The sequence below is a fragment of the Hyposmocoma kahamanoa genome, unplaced genomic scaffold, assembly GCF_003589595.1.
Source record: "Hyposmocoma kahamanoa isolate Upper Pololo Valley unplaced genomic scaffold, ASM358959v1 270, whole genome shotgun sequence".
Taxonomy (NCBI): domain Eukaryota; kingdom Metazoa; phylum Arthropoda; class Insecta; order Lepidoptera; family Cosmopterigidae; genus Hyposmocoma; species Hyposmocoma kahamanoa.
The window spans coordinates 1909240-1921520 of record NW_020653770.1 but is presented as its reverse complement, the minus strand read 5'-3'; the positions used below and the strand labels follow the sequence as shown (position 1 = coordinate 1921520).

At 36.4% G+C, this 12281-nt stretch overlaps 1 protein-coding gene across 1 annotated transcript; it reads right to left on the bottom strand.

Moving 5' to 3' along the window:
• Positions 1–1000: 1000 nt before the first annotated feature.
• On the bottom strand, positions 1001–10969 carry LOC113229008 (serine protease 55-like). Its single transcript, XM_026462479.1, has 7 exons — positions 10697–10969; positions 7010–7205; positions 6647–6743; positions 5946–6119; positions 5345–5494; positions 4913–5133; positions 1001–2820 (listed from the first exon to the last, which is right to left on the bottom strand). The coding sequence occupies exons 1-7, from the start codon at positions 10959–10961 to the stop codon at positions 2397–2399; spliced, it is 1527 nt and encodes a 508-aa protein (XP_026318264.1). The 5' UTR covers positions 10962–10969; the 3' UTR covers positions 1001–2396.
• Between the last annotated feature and the right edge of the window lie 1312 nt (positions 10970–12281).

The window sequence follows — 12281 nt, the reverse complement described above, 5'->3', positions numbered from 1 at the left end:
ACACACACACACACACACACACACACACACACACACACATCAATACACTAAAATTAGCTCTTCAAATTTAATGCGTGTTATAATTGACTTGACAATGACATGAATTTCTTATAATATTATTATAATTTATTTTTACTTCTGCATGACATGACAATAACTTACAATTACTTATAACATGTATAATTAATAACTATAGTTACATTATTAAAATTAGCTTCCGATTTATAAAATTTGTAAATAAAAAAGATTAGTAACGTAATAAAATTTGCATGCCAGTTCTGGTAAAATATGAAATCTCCATAGAAAAGCAATCGTTTTTCATTGGGCTACCACCGCTCAAGGTACAAGTAATCTTACAAACAATCTCTGGTATTCATATACTCCCATACATCCCAAAATGATAAAATGGTATCATTGTACTAATGACCAACATGTGGTAACCATGATGGGGATATTTTATTCACCTTTGTAATTCTAGTAGAAATAAAAGCTTCGCATAATTTGACGTATACGCATCCTATGCGAGCCTAGTAACAACTACGCAATGTACATTTGTAAGTAATTAGTTACTTTTATTACCTTACATTATTTTTATTTGTTTCTATTATTAAGATGGAGAAAAATTATTCTACTCAATTGATATCACTACTAAATGTTAAAAGCATATATTTATTGGACGTCCAAAACAACAAGTTACTAAACGAAAAATAACGTCTTTTCTAATTTAAACTAATTTTACTATAAAATAGTAATAAATAGTGATTTCAATCTCATATATATTTGTACGTTAACAAGTGATAGGACATAGAAGTCGTATGTGTGGTGGTAAGCGACACGTCACACAGAGCTTTACAAAGATATGAGAGGCACTGCCGTTGCGCCCGTGACCCTGAGACATAACTTGACAATTTCCAGTAATTTGACCACTTACTCTTCAAAACCGAAACGTAGTAGTATGTCCCTGGACGAGTTCTTTCCTAAGGACCTCTATTGCTTCTAAAATATATAGTACAAGTTGTGAGGTCTAGTGCCCGCGCCTGTTAGTTTCTCAAGTATTAAATCCCACCACTGGGTATGGAAGTTCTAAGGAACGGGTTAAGGTCATCTTTTTCAGAGCTAAAAGTAAGTTTTTTTCTTTCGGTAGCAATGCAACCCATACCCCTGCTATACTTTTAACTGCCTCCGTGGCCAAACCGACTGCCACGCAGAGGTCCCAGGTTCGATTCTCGGGCCGGGAGAAATATTTGTATGGCCTTCATTTATTTCTCTCGTGAATTTGGGTATAATTTGTGGTTGCATATGTATGTGTACCTAGTGCGGGGCTTCGTGTTAGCTATTACTTATGCAAATAAATGAGGCCGCTTATATGCACCGCAAATTTTATTATTTTTACAGTTACAGAGTTATTTTCATATTTTACACACAGAGAAGGAAGAGGGTAACATAGTAAAGTGTCGTATGAGTCTATATATAACACTTTGGAAGAAATATATAATAGCACGATTCCTACAAATTTCCACGACAGAAAAAAACGAACTTACCTCAAAAGTTTATTAGAAAGCTGCTGTATTTAATAGCTACGTTTTATTATTAATTTGCGACGAACTTTATTATTAATTTGATTCTCATAATTCGTGTCTTTGGCACAATAACGCCACATGTGGTCGTGCGTTAAAGGTGCTTTTACCTTGTGTAAATCATAAAAATAATACGCACTACATGAAACAAATTGTTCTTGTAATATAATGTGAGTCTTATAACTGTAATAATTAGGCATAAAAAGTTATTGACTAATTTCTTTTGTAGAATCTTTTTTAGCACCGTTCCGGTTTGGAAAGGTGCTGGTGAAGTTACAGGCACATAGGACTTGTCAACTTATGTCTCAGGGTGACTGCAACTGTTATGGATAGGCCTGTTGCTTACCACTACCACTAGGTGCAGGACAGGTTCGTATTATAAAACGTTCCTTTCCTCCATCACCAGGTCACAGTCTACCTAATAGAGGCTGTCGTCATTATGCGTCTCTCCCTTTGAAATTCTGTCGATTAGTCACTACAACTTGTTAATTATTAGAACTGCCAACTGGTAGACAATGGATCTCTGTATTTCGTATTCTCTCAGGCATCTATAGAAATTCAAATCACAACCCTTTTGCTAAAATTTTACATTTTCGATTCAGAGATACAAATTTCTACGAAAATACATGTGACGCCATCTAGTGTCGAATAGTCTAAGTGTACACCGACATCTAGCGGCTAGTAGTTATGCTACTTAGACACGAACTGTTGCACAGAACTACAGGGCTTAATAGTTCTATATCTATTACATAGATGGCGCAAATTGTAAAAATATATTAGCAAATTAGAAAACGTGAACACAAAAACTATTTTTGTTTTTTATTTGTCTTCAGTAATGTATGAAATTAATGATTCTATACTCATTTCATGATCAGTGGACATTCTTAACGCAAGTTTCGTGGAATCAGCTTTCTTATTGCTCAACATGACTTCTTGTAGCGCTAAAGTACGGAGTAATTTTTCGGCTTCATTGTTTTCCCCGTCTGCTTCTATGATTCTTTCATTTATTTGATTGGATAGATTTATTTCGTCTATAGCCCGATCATCTAGATTAGTCGAATTGTTTCCTGGTTGATATTGAATATGTGTGGCATTGTAAAATGACAAAGTTCTCCTATTATTTGCACTGAAACCAGTTTGCTTAAGTTTTTTCTTTGCCAACTCTAGAAAAGCGGGTGAACGTAATGTTTCTCGCAACCAATTCTTTATTTTGTTCTTCTTGTCTTCCACTCGCGCTTTGAACCTGTGTAATATAATGTGATTGATATTTATATGCCAAGTTTTTTTTAAAGCAGTTAACGAAAAGTGGGTGAATTTCAATAAACCGGTTTCTTTCCCTAATTTGAATATTTCCTTCATATTTGAAAAGGATCACTACTGATGTACCTCGTTTCCAATAAAAAAAATCACCGAAATCGGTTCACAGATGTTTCCCACATTTGTAATTGCGTAATATATAACGAAAAGGTACGTAATTTTTTTTTAATGTCACATGCTTTTTCATTTCCTTTTTATTTCAACTAACGCTGGCAGAATGGCAATGATGCGTTTATAATCCAAACGCAGGATGAAAACTCCCATGTGTTATTTAAGCTTCAAAACTTACTTCAAAGTTTGATTTTTATACTTCGACGTTACAAAAACGTAAGTTAATATCTCTGAGTGTCACGTAGTTTTGTATTAGAAATTGTTTTTGTAGCTGTGCTGTTTTTTTGTGTCCATAGCACCCGCGACACAGGGTTTTCCCTAGTGCGGGGCTATGTTGAGTGTGTGCGTTATTATTTTTCCTAACTATATCGTATTAATAGTAATTTCACGTAAAAAAAACAACTTTTAATACCGTGGGATATCTGCGATATGCGCTTCTAATTATTTTTTTATTTAAAACGCCTTGAATTTTGGTGAGAGCAAATATTTTAAAGATCGAATTGCTCTAGTTTCAATAATAGGAATAAAATTTCAATTATATTGGAAATGTGTAATTTTGTTCAATGTAAAATTTTGTAGTTTTTGCTTTCACCAAAATTTCAGGCATTTCGGATTTACAACATTTTAGTTAAGGAAAAAACTATAATTGACTGTTTTAAGGAAATTTTCGATTTTCTTTTTAAGCTACATTTTGGAAAAGCGCCAAAGTTACGTAAATAGAAAAGTTACGTAAATAGTGTTTGAAGTGCTTGTTGTTAAAATCGTGTTTATAAATATTTGGTATTTTTGAGTTATAATCATTTTCGTAAGTTCTAACTATAAAAATCGTAGAACGTTGAAGTAAGTTCCAAAACCTTAATTATTAATACAAAGATCCGAACACTCAGAAAAAATTCCTTCGATCCGGCCGGATTCGAACCGACGTCTTCTAGCTTACCTTCCAAATCCTTGTAAAGTTTTCTACACACCCAGCCCGCCGAACCCGGCGACGCAGTTCGGCGGGATGATGTCGGCGGCCTTATTTCTAATCTAATCCTATGACATGATTCTAGGAGGGCTGTGTCGCCGGGTCAGTGTGTAGAAAGCTTTAGATTGGCACACAGTAGTTATTCGTCTCTCGTTTAAAATAATAAAACGCATTATTTGCTTTACTCGAAATGTCCGGTCTGCCAAGATTTTTATATGAAACCAGTACTGTTAACACACAAAATTAGGTACCAGGCGCACATAAGTGTGAGAAGAAGAAGACACGACAGAAGAGGAGACGGAAAAGTCTTAATAAAAACCTCCCAATTTCATAAATCTAGAAAAAATTGTGAGACTTAAGAATTATTATTATAAACGGTTATAGGCATTGACTTACAATTATATGGACGTCGGGTCCGCGTTAAAAAGTGTCCGAACTTATAGGGCGTTAAAATCGTATACAGAGCGTCATTCACGCTTTAGTCTTCGTTTGTTCGACTGACAGCGAAGCAAGCAAAATTAGACAGTACTGCGATGACATTACAATTTAAATCCAACGTTTTAGCTTTTTCATATTCCTTTACATGTCACTACGTTTAAATAGGTTGACTTGGGACATATTTTTCGTGGTTTTTCTATTAGACCCGTCGTCCATTTAATTGTAAGTCAATGGTTATAGGTGTTGATGTCATTACCATATCCACAGCCATTGTACCAGCTTACTGAAAGATGCTCAAGGATTTATATGTGTGTAAAATAGACGACCTCATCGTTCGGTCAAAAAAGATTTTTTTTTTTTCTAAAAAAGATTCTAAAAACCTGACATATCTATTTTGCCGTTGACCAAATTTCATTCAAATTTCTTTCATATTTCTTTCAATAAAGTATTGTGATAATAATGATTGTAGGTAGGTACTAACTCTTAAAAAAAAGGTACTCACTTCTGTAGTTCCTTTTCTCTTTGCCTAGCCTTTTCAATCTTTTCCCTCAACTCAGGCACATCACTAGCTTCGTTCTGAGTTATAGTGTTCTCCACCCAATCTGTGATGGTCGAAACTCGGCTGTAAACTCCAGGCGATCGGGGGTCACCACATTGTTTGCCCCCGAAGGAGACTATGCCTAGAAGAACACCATCCCGAACTGCTGGGCCACCGGAGTCGTGCTGTAGAAGAGTATAATTCAGTATAACTTCAGATTATAACTCAAAACAGATCGTTGTTGTTGACATAAATATAAACAAACGATGCAGTATCGGTCTGGTATTGCAAAAATGCAAGAATAAAACTAAGACAGATTTTGGGCAACAATAATTGGAATATGTTTTTACCTTTTTTGTTTAGTGCCATCACGTTCATGCAATACATTGTACTTACGTTGCAAGCATCCTTCCCACCTGTAGCATAACCAGCGCATAACATTCTTGGCGTGATGTAAAAGCGGTACGACTTTTGGCAATCATTGATCTTCATCACCGGCACTGGCACGAACCGTAGTCGATCCGGAATGTGGCCATAACCAGATTCCTGTAAATAAATTAATAAGAACGCCACCAATTACCTGACTTCCTAAGTAGATACTTCCTCCTCGACAATAGACGATACCTTCCACACCAGAATTTAATTTGGCGTTGCTCCTTCAATTGCAGACATTAAAACAAGGCAGAATGTTTATTATACAAAGCACAATAGTCTTTCTTTTCCAGGTTTTGTTTTTTATTTATTAGATAAAGCACATTTGCGTGTGCAAAATCTTTCTCATAGACGTAATATGCTGTCATTGGACCTGAATTATATCATATCGAAAATCAATATCATCGCATAGGTACCTCTATCCGTTGAGGAACGGCCGAGCATCTCCGTTCAGAACACTTGACAAATTGGTTCAACCCATAAATCCAATCCCGGCAGAGCCCATACAACATTTGAATACTTTATACTCGAACTTTAAGTCATCAAGGTTCTCAAATGAACTTACGTCAGTACTACCCCATCCTGACACAATCAGTATGTCCTCCTCTTTCATGAGGTATTCCTTTGAAGGCAGGTTCAGCACGGCGATGTTCCGTCCAATGGGCATTGGCCTATCCAATCTAAGCAGAGAAAAGTCGTAATCTGCGCTGCCAGGAACGTATTCTTTTGGGAAAAATACCTGAAACAGGACCCAGATCTATGGATCACATAACATGAGTTGCCTCAAAAAGCTTGTCTTCTACTCAGAAAGCAAAATCAATCTCCCTAAATATAATAGGTTGGCCACAGAGTATGATTTTTACGCGCATTTTAAGAGCAGGTGAGAAAAATTTCAAGTTCGGTTCGGTTGTAAGCTCGGTCGTTGCATAATTCGTTGAATTATAAGATGGCAAGAGGTTGTAGATTGACATGGCCAATAACATCACATAGTTCTTGACCAACTCAATACTTTAATATGTCCTCACTGAGTTGGAGACGGAATCAGTAGTTTTGAAGGGTAAGAGTGCTGGTGAAATCAAAAGCTCATGAGACTTGTCAATTTATGTCTCAGGGTGAGCGCGGTGTTTGCGATTTATAGTTCTGAGTGTCACTGCAACTGCTATGGACAGGCGTGTCGCTTACGACCAGGCGCATGAGATATTTGTCTTGTCACCTTAGTCTCATGGAAAAACGTTTCACGGGATTTTGTTATGATAACACATGTACCTTGTTAACCCTAGCTTGATATCCCCCTCGATTGTGAAAAGAGCTCCCAGCTCTGACTATAAAAGGCATTAGTTTCTTTTTGTCGTCGTCTACAGCTCTGGAACATAAAGACAATACGTATAGTCACGTCTACAAAGGCTTTAGTATTTAACTTTAACACCCTTTGTTCATGCGCTTCAGCAACGTAAGTTCTTTCGTGTTTTCGTTATCTACTCAACTGCTGAGCTAATTTGAAAAGCAATGCTAGAGTTAAGGAGTACTAGGCGAGCAGAAATTAGCAGCAATTTACCAAATTCTTCAGGGTAGGTAATAACTTATTAATGGTATACAATGATTGGACTCGGGAATCAAGGAGATACTCACGACTCTAAACAATGTCCAGCCGTAAGCACCCATTGCTCATCAATTATCGACCCACCGCACCAATGCTTAGTGTTCCTCGATATGGCCACATTGTACGGGTACATGCTGATGCTGGTTTCCATTCCCCCAACAATACGCCGAACAGCGTATGAGCGGAATGCCCAGGCTATTTGGCGGTCGTCGTTGGCTGGAATTTCTGGAATTGGAAATTGGATTAAAATTTCGAACTCCCAATGTCTTATGAGCGTTTTTCCACTGGTTCTTTGTTACCAGTTATGAAAGCTATAAAAATGCTTTGCTACCGCGTTCTCTTCGTATACTTTATTAAAATGAAAATAAAAAGTAAAGTCTTTAAGAGGACGGCTTTGTTCATTACACCAGTCAGTCACATTGTACACAACAAGTCCAATAATCAGGTAAACAAAAGAATATAAAACAACCGTTCGTCAGTCTGACACCGTAAGCTCCCTTAAAAGTCACAAGAAATCTTTAACTGTCTTCATTAAAGCTGATAAACATTTTTGATGAACATTTGTCTTCAGAATACTTGTTATAATTATTAACACAAAGATCCAACACAAAGAAACATCCTCTGTCGCTGTTGCCCTGTATTAGAATATAGACACAGGTTCGATTCCTGACATATTAAAGGAATTCTTCTTTGTGTTCGACCTTTGTGTTAATAATTATAACAATCTAGTGGAGTAATTTTACGCAAAATAAATGAATCTAGCAGGATGACCAACACATATAAAATACATTAATTGTACTCTTGTATCCTAAACATTCTTACGAAAACTAACAAAACATTGACCTATATATGTATGAGTCTGGGGAAATCTTACAAGCGTGATTCGGATATTTCATAAAACGTTACTAATGCCATTTAGTAATAAAAAAAACAAACAACCTATTTGCATATTTGCTTACTACATTATACCGAAAATTAACTGAATGTTATTTCTGTCATTAACTAAGGTAAACGATTCTTTTATGGGGAACTGTATACGTTTTTACAATAAGATTCTGGATCATACATTAAGATTATCATTTCTTAAATTTCAAACTTACATTAAAAGTATTTTAATTGCAAAGTCATATTACAAAATTGATGAGTATGTGTCAGATAAAGATGGAAAGACAACACGTTCCAAATTATGATTCAAAATGTATTCCATAGCATTTATGTTTATTTGAAAAGAGCAATCCTTAGACTTTCTTGCTCGTTCTTCTCAGGGAACTCAGAGTAGTGAACGAGCAGTAGCTTAAATGTGATGTATTCTAGTGTAAGTTTATTTTACCTATGGAATAAATGATTCTTTAAGTTTAACTACGAGGAAAAAGGGACTTAAGCATGCGCTCAGAGAGGTGAATATTTTCACCATCAGTTTTATTACGTTATTACGTTGCTCGCCATGTGCAGTTGTGCGGAACCGAATGCTGGAGTTGTACAAGGATTGTAATGTGAATGAAAGACTTCTCTGAGTGCTTGCACTGTCAGTGATACACTCAGCGGTAGGCACTTATCGCGTAACCTCGAGCGAGTGACGGAGTCCTGCTTAGACATTTGACAAAAGAAGAAGTCAAAATGTGTTAAATTTGAACTACCTAACGTAAAATCGACTAGTTCAAGCATAGAAAAAAAACGGAGAAAAGTTAGACCTTGTTAATAAAGCAGTTTTCTTGGGAGTGACCTTAGATAGTAAACTTCAATGGTTTCCACTTATATTTTCCCTGGCCAACAGATTAAGCTCCGCTGCATACGCAGTTCGCAGAATACGTGAGCTTACTGATGTTAGTATTGCTAGACTAGTTTACTTTAGTTACTTCCATAGTATAATGTCCTACGGGATTCTCATGTGGGGTAAAGTGGCATATATTCAAACCATATTTGTATTGCAAAAACGATCGATTCGTTCTGTGTACCGTCTAGGCTCTCGGGTTTCTCTCAGAGAAAAGTTTAAGGAGACTGGTATCATGACTGTGGCATCACAGTACATACAACTCAAATATTTTATATGCCCGTAAAAATATACATAATTTCAATAAGAAAGAAGATATCTATAATATTAACCTAAGAGCTAAGTCCAAACTCATGGTACCACGATTTCGTTTAACCAAGGTAAACAACTCTTTTATGGGGAACTGTATACGTTTTTACAATAAGATTCCGGAGCATATATTAAGTTTATCGTTTCCTAAGTTTAAAAACTACATTAAAAATATTTTGATCGAAAAATCATATTACAATATTGAAGACTACGTGTTAGATAAAGATGTATCGAAAGACGACAGGGCTCCAGAATCCACACAAATTTGATTCAAAGTATATTCCATAGTATTTAAGTTTATTGGAAAAGAGCAATCCCTAGAGTTTCTTGCTCGCTCTTCTCAGGGAGGTCAGCGTAGTGAACGAGCAGTAGCTTAAATGTGACGTTTTCAAGTGTTATTTTACCTATGGAATAAATAATCTTTGACTTTGACTTTGACTTTGACTTTGACTGGACAGACGAGCACTCGGTAGCGAATGGATTTTAATTCCATCAATGGAAAATTAATTAATTCTCCGGAGTGAAACTCAACATCGTATTCTGCTGTCATTTTAAGTATGATGACAGACATTTCCTGATTACACGGTCAACCCTTATTTGAAAGCATCCTTCCAATTTATTACGATTATCGTTAGGTATCTATATCCACATAGACATATCTGGATTTTTTAAGTCGCGTGCGAGATAAATACGTCAAACAAGTCGAAGAACTTTGCTACAAAACGAAATAAATAAATATTAGACATTTTTGTCTCATTTGCGGTGTTGTATGATTGAAGAATTGAAGTTTTTTTTATTGCGCTGTATATATTATATATTTGACCTCCATCTCACCTAAAGGAAAGTGACGATGAGGTCGGCGCTGGAGCACGCACATGTAAATAACGCATATTCACTGTCGCCTTGAAAAGATACAAGTTACAACATTCAGAGAATAAGTCTGCAAGCAAGGAATTTCATTTCATAGCCGTTCACCATATAAATGAGGAAGCGAAACCTTGAAATATCCACAACTTAGGGGTGGAACCCCAGCATGAGTCTATTCCCCCGGTGGTGGAAACGGGAAGGCAATTAAATCGCGCAATTCCAACGCACATTCTCTGTGATACATGCTGTAGAATACCGATAAGCAGCATGCAAGGCTTCACCTCTATTAATTCGGAATCACCTTTAAGCTTCTTGGCAAGCTTTTAAACTAAAGTTCTAAGTCTACATAAAAGACTGAAGTAAAACAATGAAAAACGATTCATTATAACGAGAGATAAGCTTTCCATTACGAAGAAAAAGACGTACTGGCTACAAAACAAAATAATCGAAAAAGAGCTGTATGGATAACATATTAAGATTAGGCGCTAAAGAAGACCTCGCAATAGAGTGGAACGCATGATGTCACAAGAAGGATCAATCATATTTCACCTAGAGATTGAACATTATGATAACAATTTATTTTAAAAACATGTGCATGGTATAATATAAAACGGTTTGTACAGAATACTGAGTTATAGAGAATTATTATTGTAATTTTCATAGTGTTTGTGAATAATTGTCAGTTAAAATATCTTGAATTTTTTTTGCTGGTAAATGCAGATTTACTAACAAGAACATAAAAATAAACGATGGTAAATTTTTAACGTACCACCTTCTTTTGCACTTTCTTTCCCTTTAACCTGTGTTATCCGATACCTGGTTGAGGTTTGGTCATTCCTGAATTTATACTTCTCTTCTAAAAGTTGCTTAATATCATCATCGTTTTCGCCGTCCCCATGTCTTAAAATATTTAACGAAGCGAAGGTTTTCGGAGCTTCACTAATTTTTTGTGTATCCTCTTCAGCTCTCGTAATAACGAACATTAGTAAAAATTTTAATAAAATTAAATGTGGTTTGATTATAATATTTGACATTGTTTTTATATATTTTACTCTTTCTTTTTCTTATTCATGTTTCTCATTTCTAATATTAATTTCCCTGTCGTTAATAAGTTTTCGAAGACGATTGATAAGATGGTTTTTATGGCTTTTTTAGTGTTGCCTAGCAATTTCATTATCGACTTACGAGATTCTTTTAAGTCTGTATTATGTAATATGTTTATGTATCAATTCAGCGAAGTTATTTTACGTTTATAATGTTAAGGTTGTATGTGTCTATTTCTGAATATGACAAACAAATCGATTTTTTCTCTCTCTTTTGCTTTTCATTTGATCCTGGGAAGTCCCGATCCTGACGACTTCATCAATCTCGCTACTCCACGCGAATGATCGACCGAAAAGATTCTTCCCTATAGCATGGTTCCATGCCCAACTGGGCGCCCTTAGGCCAGCTGCTTAAATGTTTATACCAGTTAAGATCTTTCAGCTCATGTTTTTGTCCGGTGGCGCAGTCAAGGCTATCACCGGCCAACTGCAAAAGGTCCTTAATAAAAAAACTTATTTTCTTTGACCATCTTCCTCGGGCTTTTTATTCTGTCATCATTATTATTATCATCCAAGAAACATATATTTTTCTTCAGGCCAGATTTTCTTTGGTCTTCCTCCATGACCTGTATGACATGGGGTTCTTCAAAAAGCGTGTCAACAGGACTTTCAAAGGTTGGCAACGCATAGGCAGCTCATCTGATGTTAAGCGACTATGACCACCTCCCATTAAGGGGTTCGTCTGCTCGTTTAGGTTCGTTTAGGTAGCTATACTGCTCCTAATTCAACCAAGTTCCTTGGGAAAGAGTTCGTCTAGAAAAGTACTGCCACATTGCCCAGAGACAGAAATCTGTCGCCAAGCTGTTATGTGAGCGTTTCTGTCTTCCGGTTTTCACAGTGACATTACAGTCACGGGACTTGTCAACTTATGTCTCAGGGTGACAGGCGCAGTGGAACTGCAACTGCTATGGACAGGCGTGTCTCTTACCACCAGGCGCACGACTTGTTCGTCAAAAAAAAAAAGCTTGTCTGTCCAGCTAGTTGAATCTGTGGCTTCATTCTAATCCACGCCTTCCAGCTGATATATTACTGTGTATAAATTGTTGCTTTTTTCATCGCTGCGTACCCAGATGCGGCTTTTACCATTTTACGGCGGCCATTTTTCCAATTCGCACAAAGCGTTTTGCTTCCACGTTCATTATGCGAATAGCTAAGGCGTGGAATTTCGGCTTCTATATTTAATGTGATCCGATATATTTTAGGCGTATATGTAACGTCTTCGCCCACATTTTCCATCAGGTGAGATTGTGT